This window comes from Mercenaria mercenaria, chromosome 5 (genome assembly GCF_021730395.1).
Source record: "Mercenaria mercenaria strain notata chromosome 5, MADL_Memer_1, whole genome shotgun sequence".
Classification (NCBI taxonomy): Eukaryota; Metazoa; Mollusca; class Bivalvia; order Venerida; family Veneridae; genus Mercenaria; species Mercenaria mercenaria.
Window position 1 is genome coordinate 46038076 of NC_069365.1, and position 23864 is coordinate 46061939.

The 23864-nt window shown below is 31.0% G+C and overlaps 1 protein-coding gene across 2 annotated transcripts in view; it reads left to right on the top strand.

The window, feature by feature from the left end:
* Positions 1–3875: 3875 nt before the first annotated feature.
* LOC123557083 (putative carbonic anhydrase-like protein 1) overlaps positions 3876–23864 on the top strand; it is a 134856-nt gene continuing 114867 nt past the window's right edge. The window contains exon 1 of one of the 2 annotated variants that reach the window (XM_045348309.2): positions 3876–4102. In XM_045348309.2, the coding sequence (XP_045204244.2) occupies positions 4045–4102 (58 nt within the window). In that variant the 5' untranslated portion in view covers positions 3876–4044. Of the gene's footprint in view, positions 4103–11989; positions 12299–23864 lie in introns of those variants that run through there. The other variant, XM_045348308.2, reaches the window with a different exon arrangement.

Genomic DNA, 23864 nt, shown 5'->3' on the forward strand with positions numbered 1-23864 from the left:
ATTTCAACATTGTGACACTGCTGAAATCCTTAGCAGTAACATTTGAAAAACGGCGATAACTTTATTATTTCTAAACGAAACATATATGTGTGAGCACTTAATTTCTAAGTTAGATCATTTCCAATCCGATGAAAATAGTTTCGATTCAACATTTGTTGAAAAGTTGTTTTCGAAATTTTTTGCACATCTTCTGAAAAGTTAACGTCTTAGTCTTTTACTCAGTGCAAAAGTATCAACCTCTCAACGGGAGATATGAAAAAATAATATCACATGCGCAGTAAAACAAAAAAGCGCCTTTGCGCAGGTGATATGAAATTATTGATCATATCACATGCGCAGAAACTGAAAATGACGACTTTGCGCATGAGATATAAAATTATTGGAGAATATGATATATTATTCAAGTTAAACTAATGGGAAATTTGCATTGGACATTTATGTGAGGTATAATAAATAGAGTTACGTACTTATATTAGCAATTAGGAGTGACCTGTCGCTTTTATTTTTAGATTTGGATTTTCCAGACTGTTCCATTTATTAAATAAGGGTTTGAAAGATATTTGACTTATTTAAAACTGTAAATATATTTTGAATACTAGGCGGATTGAAATTGCGTTGATAGCTCATTTGGTAGAATTGATGCATCTTGATAATGATTTAACTTTTTGCGATTAAGAGGCTGTGGGTTCGAATCCCACAAAGGGCGATTGTTTTATGATTGAATTTGTTTTATTTATATTTTGCATATTTTTTTTAATTTCATTTTATTTCATCATTTCAATTTCAGTTCTTATTTCATTCATACAATTTCAATACATTCATAACATTTCAAACACACGCGCCCAATAGAGCATCCTCACACTCGCTGACGGCGTCGGTTTCCTCCAAATCAGTGTCATCAGCTAATTGAATGACAAAATTGTCAAGAGCTATGTCAACCATGTTGAATAATTCACAATCAAAAAGATATTTGAAAAACCTATGTTGTATGCAAAATATAAAATGAAAATAAATAAATTAAAATGAAAAAAAAAAAATTGATCACCGTTGGAATTCGAACTCACAAAAGTTAGATTCAAGAGCCTGCACCACGGCGTCTAATTGTCGAAGCGGCAGTCATTTAAATTTTTATTATAAAATAAGTTACAAAAAGGTAGGGTACCCCTTTACTGAAGTGGTTTATTCTAGTAACCTTTCAAATCTATTAATAAAAGCGACAGGTCACTCCTAAATGCTAGTATCTATGTTTTATTCTTTCCCTTGTATAATAACAATACGTGTGACTAAACTCATTAAAGATTCTTTTCTAATGTGAAAATTCGATTATTTGTTTTATTAACAAAGAGCATCTACCAATATCAGAATGCAGAAAAAGGTAATATTAGTGAAATTATTTTTACTTTTGTATTTACACCTGTTATTACAAAAAATGCGATTAACCTATACATATATCACCATTATTTCTGACCGTATTTATTTTTATCCTTGCTCAGATTAGAGTACGGTATTTGTTATTACCGTCGTCATAAAATTTTATAATATATATATATATATATATATATATATATATATATATGTCTGTGTGTATTAGAACTATACATTTCTATTTACCTTTTGTAATAGTTAAACAAAGGATAGACTATTCAAAAATAAACATTTTCTCATAATTTGCTGACAACAATAATTTCGGTATAATGATAAACTTGTCTGACATTCTACAGCATGAACCAACGGACAGCCCTTGCTGAGAAATATCTTTAAAATTCTTCTTAGTGATAACAATTATCATTCAACCGTATGAAAATATTTTACAACATGATGACGTCAATTTAGGATCTCGGCAATCGTAAAGAGAAACACCCTAACAAACTGGAATCTGAAAGACCTCGAGTTAATCATCTGTAATACATATGACGAATCTACTTGCATAAACGTGGAACTGCTTAATTACAATCAAGGTGATATTTTTTTATAATATGTGTTAACATAAATCAGGATGAATGTTGTGCCACTGGTTTGACTAAATTGTCCATGTATGTGAGATGAGAAAATGTCTTTGCATTAGTTAATGAAACTGGAATGTATAGCCGAACTGCATGATAAAATAAATTAAGCTGTTGATGAAATGTATTTCAACACAATCCTACAAATTATATGGTCTATTTCACTCCATCAAATTATTCTATAGTTTTCAACGAGCATTAGAAATGGTGCTGACTTTACGATTTTAATAAATAAACACATGTACATGTATTACAATCATATTGCCACAATTAGTTAATTATTAGGCATAAAGAGTATTGAATTACATAAAACATTAGTAAGAATACAGCAAACCAGCTTCTTTAATTATAAGATTAATATAATCATATTAGTATGATTAATGATCTCATTTCTCGCATGTTATCAGACATGTCGCTTAATATTATTACTCATTTAACGTATCGAACAATTATCATTTGAAAATATTATCATGTTTAGGATTTCTTTAAATAAACAATCGTGGCTGTCTCTTACCCTGCTTTATTTTGAATTTAAGCACTAGCTTCTTTAGAACTGAAAAATTTACATGACGTGTAATTTGTAATTATTTGGAAATTAAAGCAAAATTGTTTTAAAGAGAAGAAAAGGTTGAGTTCAGTCAAACACAGATCTAAATATCGATGCGTCTTTCCAAGAAATAAAATAACCCTAATGTAGCGCGTTAGAAAGCATACTTCTTGTACATGATATGTCAAGAACTTTTAATTATCCTCATATAGCGAGCTAAGAGGCATACCTTTTGATAGTTCTTGTTTACACGTTAAAGGGCACACTTTTTCCAGCTTCATTATGTATCAAATCTGTCTTATAGTTGAGTTTTGTAATGAATTTAGCTAAGACTAAACGAAAAAATATAAAATATCTAGAAATTCTGTATTTTGTAATCATAAAATTTTTCCATAATAATGAATGTTAGATACTTAATGTAGTTGTGGGACATTTATGTATTCAAATCTCAATCATTGAGATGTAAACACCTATTTGTAGTGTACGAAAAGCACCAGTCAAGCACTTAAATGACAACATGATTGAAATCATTTTGTCACAATATACACACACAGCAGATTTTAATAAGGGTCAGTAGAATGAGATAAAAATAATGATACGTAGTTTCCTCCTTTCAAGAATAATACAACTGGAGTTTTCTTTTTCAAATCATTCTATGTTTTTTTTTAATCTGCTCTTAACACGAGATAATGATTTTGCAAATTTGAATGATGTCTTCAAGAAATAAAATGTTATAAACTATCATCCTTGAAATGCGTGCTTTTTTGGAGATCAACAAAACATCATATTCAGACGATAAAGAGCTGTGTCATGTAATTTAAATCCTAGAATTGAATGTTTATTTCATAGTATTATTAGATTAGCTACGATGTAGTACAAATAACTTTGGTGTAACTGCATTTTTTTATAAATTGAAATTTTAAATCTGCTTGAAACGTAAAACCACTTCTTAAAGTGATGTAAGGAAATACAGACTTCGAATACAGATGCCTGAGAAATGTAATATAATGTATATATGTATGTCTGTATATCTGATTTACTTTTCTCTTCATATACTGAAGCCATTTACTTTGCCGTTTTTTCTATAAGCACAAAATTAGTTTAGTTTGACATTATCATTAATTTTCCGTGAGAGTAACTTATCAGTAAAAGTAAGGCCGTAGAAGGCTTACATTCTGGTAGATGGAAGTCACAAAAACCAATAACGGCTCATTTCCTAACGTGGATTAGTAGTGAAACCGCGAGACGACGGTCTCCTTGATTAAAAACAACATTAAAAGGAGATGAGGTATTTGAGAACTATTCTGCTGGATGTTAATACCCAATGGAATATACAACAGATATAACAAGCTGTGTTTTCATTGTCCCAATGGTGATTGCAAAGGTGTCATTTGCTTAAAAAACAGTAATAAACCACTAATTAATTGAGAGAAAAATACAGCAAAGTGAATATCAGAACAAAGTGGCTTTTTTTTCGGATAATTCTAGCCGAAAATGATACTCCAAAGTCTTGTTCGGATATTTCCTGTCATTTGCTTTAGTATTTTGCACGGTATGTTAACGTTTTATTTTTAGTATATTTAGCTAAGTTCTATTGATTTAATACATTAACCTTTAGCCTGCTAAATTTCTCAAATGGACTGTTCCATCATTCTACTTGGGCAGTGCCACTAATTATTTAAAGGAGTGTTTACTGAAAAAATACTGACTGAATAGCGAACCGTCGTATTGCGACCAGTGCAACCCATCCGTGCAGGCTGATCTTGGACTGCACTGGTCGCAAAGGCAGAATCACTTGCCGCCAGCAGGCTAAAATGTAATTTGACAATTGAAAATATGTCTTTATTTTCCATACGGATGATCCAGAAATATCAGGGCACTGAATGTCAATTTAAATTTTCCAACGGCTATTGAAACGATATTCGAAATTTAAATTTTCGCTTACAAAGATGAAATGTAAAGTAACTTCTCAAAATGAAGTACTGGGTGACATTGGTATTTATCAAACACGTGTGTTGTATTCTTAATGACATATTCAAACGCACCCTAAGGGGAAACCATTCCGGAAGAAATGTTTTCTGATTGACTGTATTCATGTACGATATGTCTTGAAAGTAATAGGTCTAATGTTAACACATTTCTGGTATATAGAGGCATTACTGTAGAGCCTACTGTTATGCCGTTTTAGTATATTTTTAGAACGTCTTTTCGATGGTGTTTTTTCCAAAAAAAAAAAAAAAATATAGTGCTCATTATTTGTTGCCTTTTTTTGCTAACTAGAATGAATGCACTTGAATTATTTAGTTACTTTCTATATACTATATGTAAGACCTGGTAATTTATTAATGATTATTGTGATGAAGTCAGAAATGTTTTGAATGAATGACCCATTGTGTTGACAGAAGTCATGACATCTTTGCTTTGACATTCTGTTATGGACAAATCTAATATACAGGCTTACATTTATTGAATATATTTCTTGTGCATTATCTTTAGATATTGTATGTCCGTTTCTTTCATCTTGTCTTACACTTACACTTGCCATAGTTAACAAATATGAATGTTTGGAGAAGGTTAAAACAAATATTATAAACAAAATCTTTAGAAGGATTATTAAAGTTAACTTGTTATATCCTTACATACCGTCTAGACAACAACCTTAAATGAAAATACATACCAAAGCATAACTCAAGAAAAGGGAATGTTTTGTGCATACGTTGGTTCAGGTAAACATGGAACATTTATCGGGAACATCGAATAATTATTGTACTATTTTATGCTTTTGCAGATCACCTGAAATTTACATGGTTCTTTAATGCAAAATTGCTCAAGACTGTTTTGTAAGTCATTGGATGATGCTTGCCAAAGATGACTCTTTATCATAAAAGCAGACTGAAACTAGCATAATGAAACTATTTCCAGTATTAGTAAATCTAATATGTAGAGTTTTGTTCATATGCCAAGTCAGAGACTCTAAGTTTATGCAAGTGTTATGGGTGTATTTAAAGATATTAGGAACATGTTCATTGATGATTAAAAACTTTATGACAGGATGTAATACTGTCTACTGTAATTGTTGTGACAAAATCCTATAGAACAAGTCGGCCTTTAGTCAGACCAAATGATATCCCCGTAAATCCGCCTACATGTACGAAATAAAACTTGTTTTAAAGCTAACTCAACAGTCGAAGTTTTACAGTTGTGGAATTTAACTAGTTGGGTATTTCTGAATTTAACCTGGGGATTTGCAAAATACCTTTCAAATATATTTTCTACATGACTGGTGTAAATCCTACATACATCAGTTTCGTTTTTAAATCAAACCCTGTGATTGATCCAGTTTTAATAACCTAGGTTTGGCGACGATATTTTTATAGAGGGGACACTAAAAGCAAAGAATGAAAATAGTGTCGATTTAAAGGATATCTGAAGATTAGAATGTATCACGCATCAGCCACGGAGGGGTCTGGGGTCTTCCTTCACAATCAAAGCTGGAAAGTCGCCATATGACCTATAATTGCGTCGGTGCGACGTTAACCCCTCCCCAACCCACCCCAAAAATACAATAAACATAATGAATTAAATTTCCTATACCGGCGCTGTGCAAAAAAAAAACCCAAGCAGATATAACTATATTTGTATTTTGCAATGCCTCTTCAGCATTCCACTACTTGCTTACATGCCTCAAAGAGATGACAACATAATTTTAATTAGTTTAGTTAGTCTGAATCATGCGTGTTGTATAATCACGACACGTCTGTTGTATTGTATTTATATTATGATTTCAATCTGGTCTGACACGACGATAAGCTAGTATATCTTTGTATCACAGTATAGTTTGAGTTAATGACATTTTGTTATCGTCAAAAGCTAGATGGAATATGCACGTCAGATTGAGCATAATGTAATATTTATCTATGCAATCGTCATTGAGAAAACTATTTACGTTACTGGACATGGGTGTAAAATATCACTAGTCTTGATAATATCTGTACTGTCTACTGTTGTGTCGCAATAACTTGGAATTAATGGACTGATATGAAACGTAGTTCAGACTCCCTAAATATCGTTAGTAGATAGTCTGTCACTTGATATTTAACGGTCTAAACAATACTCAGACTGTTCAATAGATCAGCTGATTTCCGAATGTAATATGTCATTAACAGCGGAACACCGGATTATTTATAGTAATCGTATAAATATTTACAGTTAATTCCTGTGTGTTGTTGCAATGATAATTCCACAAACATTAAATCCTTAAATCAGACACATAAATAGGAAATGAAAAATCGATAAAATTAACTCTACATGACTTCCTGACAATTCGAATGTCTTTTCTAAAACCCGGCCTACTATGAACCGCATCTTATGACAGTTAAAATTTAGAACAGTAACGATATATAAATTAACGACACTTTTGATTAAGAGCAAAACGGCTTGAAGAAGGGGAAATATCAAACATTTCATATTTGGGGTCCTGATGGGTGTTGCACATTTCATTTCCTCCCATGAGTCAGTCAAGCCGTGTCTATTGTTATTTCGCTTGGTTGCATTATATGCTCCAAAGGGATCTCCTTTTAGATTTTATTGTCATGAAACAGTGGACCATGCTGGAGGATGCATAATCGCCAACTACGAAACGAAATGGTGTGGATCTTTTATGGAATACGCAGGAGAATCGGGAACATTACTGCGGAGTAAATTCACCGTCCGTACCCAGTAGAAAAATGTGCTTTAGCTGGATTATCAATACAAAGAGATGGTCTTAAGACAAGGTTTTGCCGTATAGACAAATAAACTTCATTACGTTTTAATTGTATTAGAACCGACGTCATTTTAGTTTGGCTGTTATTTCTAAAAATAGCTTCCTTCAACTGCCAGTCATATCCAACACTAAAGGGATTACGGGTATTGATGTTAATTTGATTTTTGACTGAAGTTTTGAGCAAGCTATCAATGGTCATCTGAATGATTTTGACATAATGTATAGGTTAATATATGGGAGAGCGGTGCTTTTGATTGATAATGGTCCTGGCAAGATGATAATAGCCCGAGGGCTATTATCTTCTTCCAGGGCCATTATCACTCAAAGGCACCGCTCTCCCATGTATTTACCTGTTTATTACATGTTTACTTATAATATAGTAAGAAATGTTTCTTTGTGTCATTTTTATGGGTACTTGCATCTTCTGGCACAATAAATTTCAGCTTTTCAGTTTCTATATTATTTGTATAAGAGTCTATTCACTGTATAAAATCAAATACCTGGATAGTTGTACTTACTTGCTTATTGCATAATTTAGGGATAAAAATACGTTATTTCACGAAGTATTCGCTGTTTTACCTCCATGAAACGCCATGACGTCATTTCTGTTTACGGACGTTAATTTCCCACGCTAACGCCAGGGCCATTATCGATAATGGCCCCGGGGCTTATTATGATAATGTGATAATGCATGACGCAATGCGATAATGGGAGAAGTTTCAGCACAAATTTGTTACTATTTATAGGTACTAATTTAATAATAAAACTTAAAGCTTAGTGACTTAAAATTAAACATTAAGAGAGGTTATATGACTGCAGTAGAACTCGGTGATGGTGTAACATTGTTGAATTGTTACTCGTGGCGTATTATCGATCAGGATTGTTAAGATATATATAAAACATGGTGGGTCTGTTCTCCTATATTTTATTTCAATTCTCAGTGATATGTCTTCTATGTAAACAAGTAGATAAAACAGGAAAAGCACTTTTTCATGGCGCATTTATAGCGTCAAATATAATAAGTAAACGGGTAACCGTAAGTTCTTGTTTGATAATAACGATGAATGAGCTAAAATTAATTGCCATATTTATCTGACCTTGCTGTTTTACTTTAACATGTCAGTGTGTTGTGCGAGTTTCTTTATGTTAATTAATAGAACAAAAGTTTACAATGGAACTGCATGATTCAACAAATTAATCTGCTGATTACATGTGACTAAACAATTGAGCTTAGTTTATGACCTATGTAACATGATACCATATACCAGTAATTCTTTAACGCACGTCAGAAATACTTCAGAAATTGAGAATGCTATAAAGAAAATACATTATAACGTTGTTTTCGAAATTGGTTTAGCATTGTTTATTACGCGTATTAAACCATTAAACGACATCGGTGTGTAACGAATATTTACGGACAACGCGAGTTAGATCGCTTTATCACATTATGAACTAACACATTATGATGAATAGTTTCATTACACGCGCTCAAGTAGAGATGACATCTATGCTTTACATTTAATTTATCTCTGGCACTTTTACGTTGCAGAAATCGCGTCGAATCGGAAAAATAGGTGTTCAATGTTTAGTTGTTTTTTTTAAGTAAAAAACTTACTTCTAAAACTACTATATATAAAGCTCTTTTAAAGTTGTTATTCCGCGAATTGTTAATACCATAAAAGGCATTCTTTTACTTAATTGTTCACGAAAATCAGGATGTGAATTTTACCAACTTAAAGATGGTAACGAAAAATAAGATGGTCACAAATTCGTTGTTGCCTGTGTAAATGCGCCTAAATTCTGAATGTAGTGTCTAGACTTGAAAGATTTATACTTCAAGAATTCTGTTCTCTATTTCATTTACTGATTTCAACAGCTAGACCTCATTACAAAGTTGGATAATATCATTATGACAATATTGAATGTTGTCTTGCAGAAATTAAACTTCCTCTACAGCATATGTTATCATATTATCTTTAAAGTGCGTAAACTCTGTTTCGGAGCGCAGAAGTCTATAATATGGAGACTATAATCAAGGGAAACAACCTGTTAATAGAAGCGAACGCCATTGTGCAATCTAAAACATGTCAATTTTAATTTCAATGCAATGGCAGGGTAATCTATCTATGCAACCTGCGTAGGAGGGTAACTCAGTTAGGCATTTAACAGTCATAAATCATTCTTTCAAACTCACAGTATGTTTGTGCTGGATTTAGCACCGTTTTTGTCAACAGTATTTCAGGTATGTAACGGCAGTCAGTTAACTTCAACAGAGTTCCTGGATACTATTCCAATACAAACCGGTTTCCCGCAAGCAACTGCCAACTTCCCGACATGAATCAGCGGTGGAGTATGAATGATTTCAGACACAATGGCTTTTATCAAATCTGCAAGGAGAACATACGCCTCGCCCGGTGACCGAACTCGACGCCGCGATCTGCGCTCTCCCTATTGATCAAAGCGGGCGGCCTATGAATTTCACAGACTACAGATATTGGCTTATACATTGACGCATATACCTCGTAAATAGGTACTTTCAATCAGTATTTCACCTTGCGAAATTCTGTGTTTAACTATTTGTTTAAACCTGATAATTTCAGAAAGGCATTCCTTGTTGTTGCCGTTACATAGTTTTCCTTTGAACTTTTCAAATCACTGAACGCCCGGCAATTAAGTGCTTGTAGTAATTATGCATTTTTCCCACCAGGACTGGAGGTAAAATAGTTCATACTTGTAGTTTGCAGATTATGTTGTAGAACCTAGTCACCTATGTCTACAATAAAGTGTCAGTACATTTGTCTAAATTTTTCCAAATATTTTACCTTGGATAATACTTTTCGGCTCAGATAACACTTTTTCAGAACTTTAGTCATTAACTATTTCATCAGATGAAGTTAACTGCACGTACATCTAAAAGAAATAGTGGCTTCTTGAAGTTTTAATTTTAAGTTATACTGCCAAAAATATATGCAGATAATAATCAACATTATTGTGTCTGTAAATAAAAAGAATTTGCAAATTTACAAAGTGTCACAGGACTAAACGTCTTTGCTCAATGCCTCAAGGTTAATATGTATGCAGGAAATAGATTAACATAAAGTATTTAGTGTTTAAAACAGTTCGATAGCGAAATAAAAAAAAGACAACAACAACATCTGTTTGTATTTAACAACAAACATACCCTAGTTTGGTTTCATTTATAAATTGTTATATAGGCAAAAATGATTTTTGATGAATTGATTTCAAATTGAGCCCGAAATAAGTAAATTGTATCACTATTTCATTACTGAATGAAATGATATTATGTGACAAAATTTAAAATCGCAAATTACGAGGCCTATTTGTAAATACAAATGGGTATAATAACAAAGACGTTTTTTTTCAGTTATGTGACACTGTGCGGATCAAGTACTAGTCATTTACTTGTACCACTAGGTATTTAGTTTTTTTAATTTGGCAAAAATGCAAAAATAGTGTTGTCATTTTCATTTCTCTGTAATAATTCCAACAGTGCCTTCAAATGTTGCATTTTACATTTTTGTAGTCGTGTAGTTATGATCATTAAGAAGTAAATCAATCGTTTGTCGTCATTTTAGTACGGCATTATGTGCAAAATATCCAAATGTTCGTGTTTTAAAGTGATCTCGGACTGCCCGTGAGTTAAACAACAGACTGAGTATAATACTTGATAAATAGCCAGAACAGTAAATAAATAATTATACGTCAACAGAATATAACTTACTATAATAAGATCACTTATCATTGAGTAGAAGACTTTATGTAAGTCGCTAGTTAACAAACTTGTTTTAATATCTTGACACTATATCCACTGTGTCTAACGTATACGTCGCAATTACGGCTGGTACGCTAAATACACGATTTATTGTACGTTCCATTACCGGCATTTCCTGTGGATTTTGTCAACATCCTGCATAGTGAGGTAAGAAAAACTACTTATTTTCATTGAAGTTAAACGTGTTTAGAGAAGCGATATATTTAGTACGAGCGACAGATCATTCACGCTTCCCATAGTAATGTGATTTTGACTGGTAATTCTCTTGATTTCAAACATTCGAGTTAACTGTTTCCAGCGCGGACATTCACTTTCAATGATAATCAGTAGTTTTACTTACTTCGCCATGCAGAATGTTGACAAAATCAATAGGAAATGCCGGTAATGGAACGTACAATAAACCGTGTATTTAGCGTACCCGCCGTAAATGCGACGTATACGTTGGACACGGTGATATCTTGATACATGTATTAAAAGCGCTCAGTATTAAGAGGATAGTGATAGGTGTCAGTATAATGTGACTTGGTGGGGTATTCTGTCACGTGTTTATGGCTTGATATTGCAGTAAGGCAGCGCTATAAAGCTGGGCCTACAAGGAGACACCGTCGTTTATATGACTGAAATGTTGTTGAAAGAGACGTCACACACACACACACACACACACACACACACATGCATTAAAAATATTTCTCAACTGATTTTTTGAAGTCGTGTATTTTCCCTTTTTTCTTGTACGCACACATTTGGTATAGTTGACATTATCATTAATTTGTAGTGTGTGTTACTTATCCACAAATGGGAAGCTGTAGATTTCCTTTACTCCTGGAGATGGAAGTCACAGAAACCAATATCGGTTCACTTCCAAAGTAAGACCACGAGCTGGCATTTTCCTTGAACAAAAGCAACATTAACATGGCATGAGGGATCAGTTTTATAGAGGTACTTTATAGGCCGTTAATTCCCGATGGAATATACTACAACAATGCCATACTGTGTTTTATGAAAGAATTATTGCTCTGTTTTTAAGTACAACGTGACAACAGTGAATAAAACATGAATTAATTTATTTAAAAAAAAATAAGTGAACATGGATGTTTTGTGATATCATTCAAAGTTTAAAATGACACCAAAGGTCATGTCCAAAATTGTATTTCGGATACTTTCCGTCATTTGCTTATATATTCTTCACGGTATGTTGACTTTATTTTATTTAAGCGTTGATCTATACACATTTTATGTTAGAATGTTTAGACAAATGATCCATTTTCTGAATGTACGATAAAAATTCACTGCTGGCTAATATTAAACAATTTACACATTATTTCAAATGATAATGTTTTTTTCGCCAATAATTTTTAAATACGTTCATAAAAATCTATGCTAGATTATTGTGATGCTCGGTTTAAGTTAATTTTAACTCAAAGTTATCTAAATCATATATTTATTCAAAACAAATAGAATCAAAATTTAATGCAATTTCCTTTGTTACGGTATATGATTGTAAAATTCTAATAAGATACAAATTTTGTGACTTATTTATTTTCTAAATAATCTGGTTTATGTTTTTGTCAACTCAAATATTTTTATTATAATTGTGAATTTCTGAAACAAGCAGACATATTTAGATTTTTGCAGCAAGATTTAATTCTGAAAATACGCTGCCACACAATAGATTTTACTTAATATTTAAAATGTCTTAAGTAAGTGTTACTTGTGCTGGTTTCCAAAAGGTGCGAAACACAACAACATTTACTAGTTTCATTTGAATATATTAATTTTAGTTTACATTAAAGCATTTTCAAATCATCACTATGGGAATATGGGAATATCAATTTACTATTTGTTTGTAGTTCGATATAACAGATTTGATTGCTCTGAACATTATCTCTCAATGCAGCTATTTTGTCCTCAAAGGCAGACTAGATAAGATGACTTTTTCAAGGTAATGGTTATTTCACTCTTTATCGGAATAATGACGTATTCGCCGTCTGCGTTAGTATTTTTCTTAAAATTACTACAGCACTGGCGGACAAAATATCGAGCATAACTGATGTTGACATGTTCTTATACCCGAGGATATGGTACAAGCGCTAGACACACACAAAACAGTATAGATATTCCTACATACTTAAGGATGTAGGATCAATTTTTGCTACAGTTAAGAAATGTTTCATACTCACTCAGTTTCATTTTATACGTCATTTTCTTCGGCTAGTGTTCAAGCATTTCTGAAAATAAGTAAAACTGAAAAACTGGGGATACATAATAAAACATGTAATATCCCACTTAATGTTATAGGTACATGTATTTCAGGTCTTTCAGGTCACTATAAATATATTATGGTGATATCAATATTATATAAGAAATGTCACTTACAAATCTCTTTCATTTTTACTCATTGAAATAATTACCCCACCAACATTTTTTTCAATGGAAAAAAATATATCTAAATCTACAAAAGTATTTTTTGTTAAAATTCTAAAAATATTTTACTGTTTGAATGACACACAATAATGCTTCAAAAAGGAAAGAAAAAAAAGTTAGGATCTAAGAAAAATATATTTAGAAAAAATAGCTTTTAAAACTTAGTTACTGAAACGTAAGCTAATATGAGTTGCAACAAGCACGTGCTGCTATATAACTGATGGTACTTTACAGGGAAAATAATCTATAACGTCTATTTCACTCCAATATATCGTAGAGCTGTCTATATTGGAAATTAAAACTTCGCAGTTTTAATTATAAAGACTTGTCAGTTGCTCACCATGAGCAACTAATCATTCGAATGGGAATAACAGACGAGTAATGGTTTGCATTCCCATAGGTCTGGATTAGTTAATAATTTGCTCATCTTCTTTGTCTGTTAAAACCTGTTATATAACCATATCATCTTTATATTTACGGTCCTCAACTAGAGATAATTTTATATTACATATACAAGAAAATTGTATAAAGGCTGTCATGTGAGCGGTTCATTCATTTGTACATTCGGAGGTTCAGCATTTTCGGTTTATATCATTATTATGATCTAATGAATTGAATTCCAACGAAAATGCAGTTTGACGATAAAATGTACAACGCATACTTTCATTAAGATTTTCCCTTAAAACACTGTTGATTTCAAATGCATCTCATGCATAATTGATGTAGATTCATTCTATTATCGCGTTTTCGGGTTACTTAACGTATAGCATTAGCCATTAACTGGCTATAAATCAATTAAGATAAATCAACTACTTTGAAAAACTCACGCGGAATTCCTGCGGATCGATGCAAGATGTGAAAAGAGCAAGTAACATCAATTAAACTATTTTGTGTTGTTGCAAGTCAATTGTATAAATGTACTTCCGATTCCGAAATGGAGCAAACGGGTTAGTGCAGGAACATCACAGGCATTATAAAGTTACTAGTATTTTAACTCATGGTCACCAAACAGTTATCGAAAATAGATAATATGTATATCTACATTGTATAATGTTTAAATTGTTTACTTCTAAGTTATGTCGATGTTTGGTACCCTGTTTCAATCCGTGTTTGACTCAACTAAATGCCGTCACGTACCGTATTTACCAAAATATGAAGTAGTATGATAGTAATCAGTATAAATGTAGTGCAGAAATACAAAAACTTTTATCAGGTAGGGACTATTGTGAGGTTCAAGGTTATACTGTGGGTTTAAGGTCATACAAAGGAATATAATTATTTCTACTTGTCAAAGGGACAATTATATCCATTGTATCAGGTAAGCTGTTCTGATCAACAAGAGGTAGGAAAATTGTCAGCCAACTTTTTGACAGTGCAGTCTCATGGAATAGACACTGGTTTTGTGTAACCAATGTTTATACGAGTTTACGAGTTTAAACAGGCAGTTGTACCTGGGTGAGCCAAACATACCACAACTTTGTTTCTCTCGAGTCCTATTGTGATGACAAAATGGCAACATAACATTTAGAAGATAAATAAATTTGATAAGTTGTAAGCGTAGTTTCAGGGTATATTACATGACAGCCCTTTAGAGCGAAAATCGACAGGGATTGAATATCAAAATGACATTGTCAATTTGAAAATGCAGTAGTATGTTAATATTAATGTAATTAGTTTGTTTCTTTGTTTTGGGTTTAACGCCGTTTTTCAACAGTATTTCAGTTATGTAACATTAACGAAACCGGTGTTCCTGGTTTCTGTACCAGTACAGATCTGTTCTCCGCAAGTAATTGCCAACTTCCGCACATGAATCAGAGGTGGAGGACGAATGTTTTCAGACACAATGTCTTTCATCAAATTGTCACGGAGAACATACGCCCCACCCGGGAATCGAACTTACGACCCCACGATCCGTAGACCAACGCTCTCCCTATTGAGCTAAGCGGGCGGGCCTAATTAGAGTCTGAATATGATCATATAAAATTACAAGAAAATTCACCAAAAAAACCCCATCTGCATTTTTCATTTATAAATAGGATGGTAAATATATTCTATGTATTTGTATTGCACTAAGAATCTTACAGATATAGTCCTTCCTACATCCTGATATTCATTTTTTAAATGTTGAACGCTGTGTCTATCCTATTATTTCTATCCTCTTACGCAGTGCTGTGGCAACGGTTCCATGATTTCTGATAATGGTTTCTGCTAAATGGTATTAAGGTACCACTTTTCATAGACTAACTTGTATTATAGTATCTTTTAATTGCTATTCAGAATGAAGCGTTCTCTCTATATTACAAGCGTGAACAAAGCCCATTTAATTTATCATGCAAAACGTTTATAATTCTGTACGTGATATAATTGTACATTTATATCACCAATCCTTTTAATAAATTATAGACTTCTCTATTATATTCAGTTATTGTTGTACAGTAATTCAACCTATAATTGTAAACATAATTAAAATGTAAGGGCAGATTTCCTGGAAGCAAAGAGAACAGGAAATGATTCAAATAAAGCATTAAAATTGATTGATCCAAAGCTGTTTGTATTTTGATAGCCACACAAAGGACTGAATAACATATCACGCGAACTTTGATTTAAATAAAAGTTTCATTACAGCTTTTTCGATTGATATCGAGAAATAAATTACATTCAAATGCATTTAACTCTCTCTCTCTCTCCCTAAAAATACAAACAAAAACGATACGATATATATGTAATTGGCATTTTAGATCTTAACTTTGTATAGCTTATTTTGATTTTAATGTTTTTAATGTTTTTCTTAATACAAATTGACACCTAGCAAACATAATATGATTTAATATAATAATGAATTTCTTAAACACGACAATGAAATTGATACTTCTCACATATAGCAGTTGCTTTAATAATGAAGGTTAATATGAAAGCAATACCGAACACTGCCTAATTGTTACAGAAAAAAATAGTAAAGAATGTACTGTTCAGACAGCAGGCAATGACGTCACATGAGCTGCAACTATCTTACTAAATCAGAAACTATAAAAAATGATAAGATATGATGAGACTGAATAAGGATATGTAAAGATTAACATGTCTTCAGAAAATGTCTCTGATATTTAAGATCCTGTGGTATAGGACAAAATATTATATTTTTAGTCTATGAATTTCAAAGTGAAACTAATCAATACATAGAATTAATGCGATCAAACAAAATTACCTTCAAATGTGTTTTCACAATGCTATCTATTTTATTCTGACGACATAATGTTTATACATCCAGTTCACTCGATTCCGCTCCGAAGATTCAACTCTGAATAGGTTAGGTGAACACTAGTTTCTTAATAAAACAATATATAGTAAATCAGTTACAAAAATAGGAATATAATATCACAGTATTTTGACAGCAGTTATTTCACTAGAGCGTGGATCCATACATACTTTAAGCTGGACCTTTTGGAAATATGTTCAATTTCCTGAATGTGTGATAAAAAATTTTTTAATTCGATGCCGGCTCATATTAAAATATTACACAATTACACATTAGTTCAAATGATAATGTAATTCCGCCAATAAAGTTTTAAATAAATTCCTAAAACTCAATGCTGGTTTACTGTGATACTCATTCTTTTAGTAGCAATTGAAGTTAATAAACATTTTATTCAGTTCAAATAGTAAGAGAAATATAATGCAGTTCCATGTTTTATGTACGCTTCGAATATGGTTGTTAAATTCTAATAAAATTAAACTGTTGTGGCTTGATTTATTTTCTAGATTCTAGTAATCTGGTTTAAGTTTCTATCAACTCAAACCTTTATTTTTAGATTCTAGTAATCTGGTTTAAGTTTCTATCAACTCAAACCTTTTCATTATACTTGTGAATGTCTGCAACAAGCAGACGTTTTTAAATTATTGCAGCCAGATTTAAGTCTGAAAACACTTTGCAACACAATGGTGTAAAACATTAAATTTTACATTATCTCAAGTATCTTAAGTACATTTTACTTGTGCTGGTTACTAAAAGGTGCGAAACCGACAACAACATTTACTTTACTTTGAATATCTTAACCCTGTTGGACACGATTTAGTCTGCCTTTGCCTCCAGTGTAGATCATGATCAGATCTGCACTGTTAGCCATTCAGTCAGTATTGTCTTAGTAAGTACACCTTTTGACAGTTAATGGTACTCTCCAAATTGAAAGATAGACAAGTTCATTATAGAAATATAGCGGGTTAAGGGTAAATTTTAGTTTACATTAAAACATTTTAAAATTATCATTAGTTTCTTAGGCACGATCGTGCATATGGGAATATCAGTTTCCTATTTGTTTGTAGTTAGATATAACACAGTTGATTGCTCTGAATATTTTCTCTCAGTGCAGCTATCTTCTTTCTCTCCAAAGGCGATTGTTTTCAAGGTAATATTTATGTTATTATCAATTGGAATATTCACGTATTCGTTCCTTTCGAGGTTCTAGCGACTTATATTAAAGACTTCTTTGTTCTGAAACACCGGGCTTAATACAATATAGTATCTAACGTATATTGTTTCTTTAAATTACTATAGCCCTGGCGGACAAATATCGTGCATAATTATAGATGTTGACATTTTCTCATACCTTAGGATATGGTATAAGCCCTAGACACACACAAAACAGTATGGATAATCCTACACACTTAATGATTTTTATTCAACATTGAAGAATTTTCATACTCTGAGCTTGAAGAACATTAGTTTCTAAGACACCGCATTCATTTTTATTTTATAGGGCATTTTCTTCGCCCACTGTACAAGCATTTCTGAAATTAAGTAAAACAGAAAAACTGGGGATACTTTATAGAACATATAATAGCCCACTTACTGTTATAAGGATATCAGGTCTTACAGGTCACTATGAATACTTGGCGATATCAGTATTATATAAGCACAATGCCACTAACATATCTTTCATTTTTACTCGTTGGCATAATTACCCCCACTCACTTCTATTGATTGGAAAATATATATTTAGATCTACAAAATATATTCTGTTGTTAAGATTCTAAAAATATTTTGCTGTTTTAATGACACACAAAATGGAAAGCAGAAAAAAGTTAGGGTCACCAGTAGTTATATATATGGGGGTGCGAGCCCGATTTTGACCCCCCTGACCCCTTGACCCTATTCTAAAAAATCCAATGCCGGACAATTTAAAACCAAAAAATAAACAACTTTTCATAGTACTTTATGAAAACCTGTAGTAAAATATGATTAAACACTTCCACCAAATATTTGCCAAAATCCTGCCAAGTGGCAGCAATGTGGCAGTCGCTGCCAACTTGACAAACTTTTGGCAGAACGTTGGCAAACACAAATTCAACCAATCAAAAGCCTGCCATTTTTCTGCCAAGTGGCAGCAATGTGGCAATGTCTGCCAACTTGGCAAACTTTTGGCAGATTATTTTTATTGATAAAATGTAAAGGTATTTGATTTTATTTTCAATTAATAACTACATTATTAGTCTTTAAATAATTTTAAATACATTTGATATAGATGAGTTTACAAAATAAAATATATTGTTTGAAAGAAAGAAGATTTACTGATAATATAAATCCTCATTATGTTACAACAAAAAACGGGAGAAAAATGATAAGGGCTACTTGTTCATCTTGTGGAAAAATGAAATCAAAGTTTGTTAAAAGTACAGGGGGTAATTTAGATATTCACAAAGCAATGTTACCTTTATTACCTAAGAAAGGTTTAACACTTCCAGGATATAATTATTGTGGGCCAGGAAATCCCCTAGATAATGGACCCCCTGTCAATGAACTGGATGCAGTATGTATGGACCATGATTTTTGCTATGACAGTGATGTAAAAAAGAGTACATGTGATAAGCAAATGCTTTCCAATTTAAATAAAACTAAATCAAAAACATTTGGAGAAAAGATTGCAAAACATTTAGTTGTAAAACCAGCCATCAAAACGAAATACACACTTGGTCTCGGACAAAAACAAAAATCAAAAAACGGGAAAAGGGGGTAGAGTATACCCCCGAAATAAATTGGAGTGATGAATTAGCAGAAGAATTACACAAACCAATTAAAAGGAAATTTAGGAAACGAAGAGTGATAGTTAATGATATTGATGATACTTGGTCAGCTGATTTAGTTGACATGCAAGCTTTTTCAAAATATAATAAAGGAGTAAAGTACTTGTTAACTGTTATTGATATATTTAGTAAATATGCTTGGGTTATTCCATTAAAGAATAAAACTGGAGAATCTGTTACTGAAGCATTTGAAAAAATAATTTCTGAAGATAGAATTCAGGGACAAAAGTCCCCGAAGACTGCAAGGATTCCACAAAATTTATGGGTAGATGAAGGAAAAGAATTTTATAATAAAAAGTTTGAATCATTTTTGAATAAAAATAAAATTAATATGTACCATACATTTAATGAAGGAAAGGCTGTAGTAATAGAAAGATTTAATAGAAGTTTAAAAAGAATAATGTGGAAATATTTTACAGCAAATAATACTTATACTTATTTAAATAATTTGCAGGATATGGTTGATAAATATAACAAAACAAAACATTCTAGTATAAAAATGACACCAACCGAAGCTAGTAAAAACTTAAATAAAGGTACTGTTTACTTTAATTTATATGGTGATTTAAAGATACCAAAGAGCAAAGCAAAATTTAAAATTGGTGATCGAGTTCGCTTAAGCAAACTTAAAAGACATTTTGAAAAAGGATATACACCAAACTGGACAGAGGAAATATTTATAATTTATAAAATTAATAATACAAATCCCAGAACATACACTATTAAAGATTTAAATGATGAAATAATTCAAGGTTCATTTTATGAACAAGAACTTTTACCTACTACACAAGAAGTTTTTAGAATAGAAAAAGTTATTAGACGAGACTATAAGAAAAAACAAGCTTTAGTAAAATGGAAAGGTTATAGTGAAAAATTTAATAGTTGGGTACCATTTAGCGATCTTGAACAAATTTAATTTAGAAAATATATTATATAAATGAGCAATAAAAATCTAATTTCTAATAATAATGGAATAGAAACAATAGATCAATTAATTATTCACTTAACTAAACTAGCTGCTGCTTACAGAAAAAGTTATAAATTTTGTGGGAGAGTAAATACTGGATTATATATTACAGCAGGTATTTTTGGTTGTTCAGCTGCATTAGTACTTGTTCCAGCTATTCCTATATTTGTAGCAGTTGCTGGTGCTGTTCCATCAGTAATTACCATATTTACTAACAGACTAAAACTTGACGACAAGAAATTTATTTTAAAATCACATCATCATAAAATAAAACAACTTATAACAAAAGCACGGATTGGAAAAGTAAATAAAGAAGATCCAAATAAAGTTATTCAGGATATTTTTACAATACTATTAGAAATGCAGAAAGAAAAAAATTATTCAACACCCCTTGAAATGCACATGAAGGAATTTAAACTTAACGGATATAAAAGTAAAAAAGAAGAAGAGCTGTATTAAATTTTACGTGTGTTTTTTAAAGATTTTTTTCTATAAGTATATTATATATAGATGGTTAATAGAAAGATAGATAGAATGATTATACCAAAATTATCTAGCACTTTAGGAGAAATAATGAATCCAGACAAAAATTCATATAAAAAAGTTCTTAAAAGAAAAAATGTTATTAAATCAAAACTTAATCAAATAGTTAGCGATGAATATAAAAATCATGTCATTGATAAATTACAAAATGTTATAGATCCTTATCTTTTAAAAAATAATTTATTTGAATGGAACTGCGGTTGTCTATTAACTGAAGAAGAAAATGCTGAAAGATTATGTGATTGTCCCAGACCAAATAACATTCGAAACAATCCTAAAAAAGTTATTGCAACCGATTGTGACACTAATGAAGGAAAAACATATAAAAGCACTTATGCAGCATCCAAAGACCTTAATATTAATTCAGGGTTAATAACAATGTGCTGCAAAGGAAAAAACCAAGTTAAAAGTGGAATATCAAAAACCAGCGGAAAAAGATATAAATTTAAATATTTTAATTCATCTTAAAGATAATTTAAAACTTTATTTATTTTATTATTTTTTAATTATTTTTTTAATCCTTTTTTCCTTAGCGATTTTTTTTTCTAAATATAATATATAGATGGAAATCGAGAGATCTACAAAACAATATTATAAGAAATTTGAAATTAAAATTACATATAGACAAGATCCAAAATATCAATTATATTTAACTATAAACGACTCTTATGAAATACTTAAATCTGAACTTAAAACTTTAAAAGGTATAAAAATAAACGTTGTTTTAAAAATAACTTTTGCAAAAATGGATAAAACTGATACAATATATAAATCAGCTTATTTTCAATCAAAGGCTTTAGAAATTATTAACACAAACGAAATAAAAAAAACTTTACATCAAGCTTTTGATGAAATAATAAATAGAATTGGTAATTGGATTTCTGAAGGAAGTGGCTGGAGAATAGAATCAGTTGATGCTCATTATATAAATAGATATAAGTATAGTCCATTGGCTGCTTCAAGTTATTTAGAATTACCAAAACCATTACAAAATTCAATGAAAGGATTAATAAATATAAAGAATGATGATAACGAATGTTTTAGATGGTGTCATTTAGCTTACAAATTTCCTGTTGAAAAAAATCCTCAAAATATTTCAAAATATAAAAAACATATAAACGATCTTGATTATACTGGAATTAAATTTCCTGTTACATTAAATCAAATACCTAAAATAGAAGTTTTAAATGAAATATCATTTAATATATTTGGATATGAAGAAAATAGTATTTATCCATTGTACATATCAAAATATCAATACGAAGAACACTGTGACATGTTGCTAATTACTAATGATAAAATAAATGATAAAATAAATGATAAAATAAATGATAAAATAACTGACGATGACTGTAAGCCCTCAAGAACTGTAGTCCAACATTATGTTTGGATAAAAGACTTTAATAGATTAATGTTTCAAAAAACCAAACATAAAGAAAAAAACATTTTTGTAAATCATGTCTACAGAATTTTTCACAAGAAAGAATATTAAATGAACATATTCCAAATTGTTTAGCTATTAATGGTACCCAAGGTGTAAAAATGCCAAAAGAGGGAAGTAAAGTACAATTTAAAAATTATCATAAAGGTTTAGCAGTACCTTTTGTAATTTATGCTGATTTTGAATCAATAACTAAAAAAGTTTTAACTGCTTTACCATCAACTGAATCTTCATTTACTGAACCATATCAAAATCATATAGATTGTGGTTACGGCTATAAAGTTGTTTGTTGTTATGACGATAAATATACTAAACCAACCCAGATTTATAGAGGTCCTAATGCAGTTTATAAGTTTATTGAAAAAATGCTTGAGGAAGAGGAATATTGTAAAGAAATATTTAAAGAACATTTTAACAAAGAACTAAGAATGTCTAAAAATGATTCAACCGAATTTAAAAAACAAAAGTTTTGTCATATCTGTGAAAAAGAATATATAAAAAGTGAAGTGCCAGTACGGGATCATTGTCATATAACAGGAAAATTCAGAGGAAGTGCTCACTCAGAATGTAATATTAATTTTAGACTAACACACAAAATTCCTGTTATTTTTCATAATTTAAGAGGTTATGACGGTCATTTTATTATGCAACAAATAGGGAAATTTAAAAAAGAAATTAATGTTATTCCTAACACTATGGAAAGATATATGGCATTTATGATTTCTGACTTGGTCTTTATTGATTCATTCCAATTTATGTCTCAATCATTGGATAACTTAGTAAAAAATATTCCAGAATTTAAATACACATCAACTGAATTTAATTGTGAAAGTGTTGAATTATTAAAAACAAAAGGTGTTTATCCATATGATTACATGGATTCATTTAAAAAATTCAAAGAAACAGAATTACCTTCTAAAGAAGAGTTTTATTCAATTTTAAATGAAACTAATATTTCTGATAATGAATACGAACATGCTAAAAATATCTGGAAAAAATTTAAAATTAAAACAATGGGAGAATATCATGATCTATATTTAAAAACTGACGTATTACTTTTAGCTGATGTATTCGAAAATTTTAGAAAACTATGTTTAGAGTACTACAAATTAGATCCTTGTCATTATTTTAGTAGTCCTGGGTTAGCTTGGGATGCAATGTTAAAAATGACTGGAATTAAGTTAGATTTAATAACTGATATTGATATGTATCTTTTTATTGAAAAGGGACTGAGAGGAGGAATAATTATATTTCAAACAGATACAGTAAAGCAAACAATAAATATATGAAGGATTATAATTCA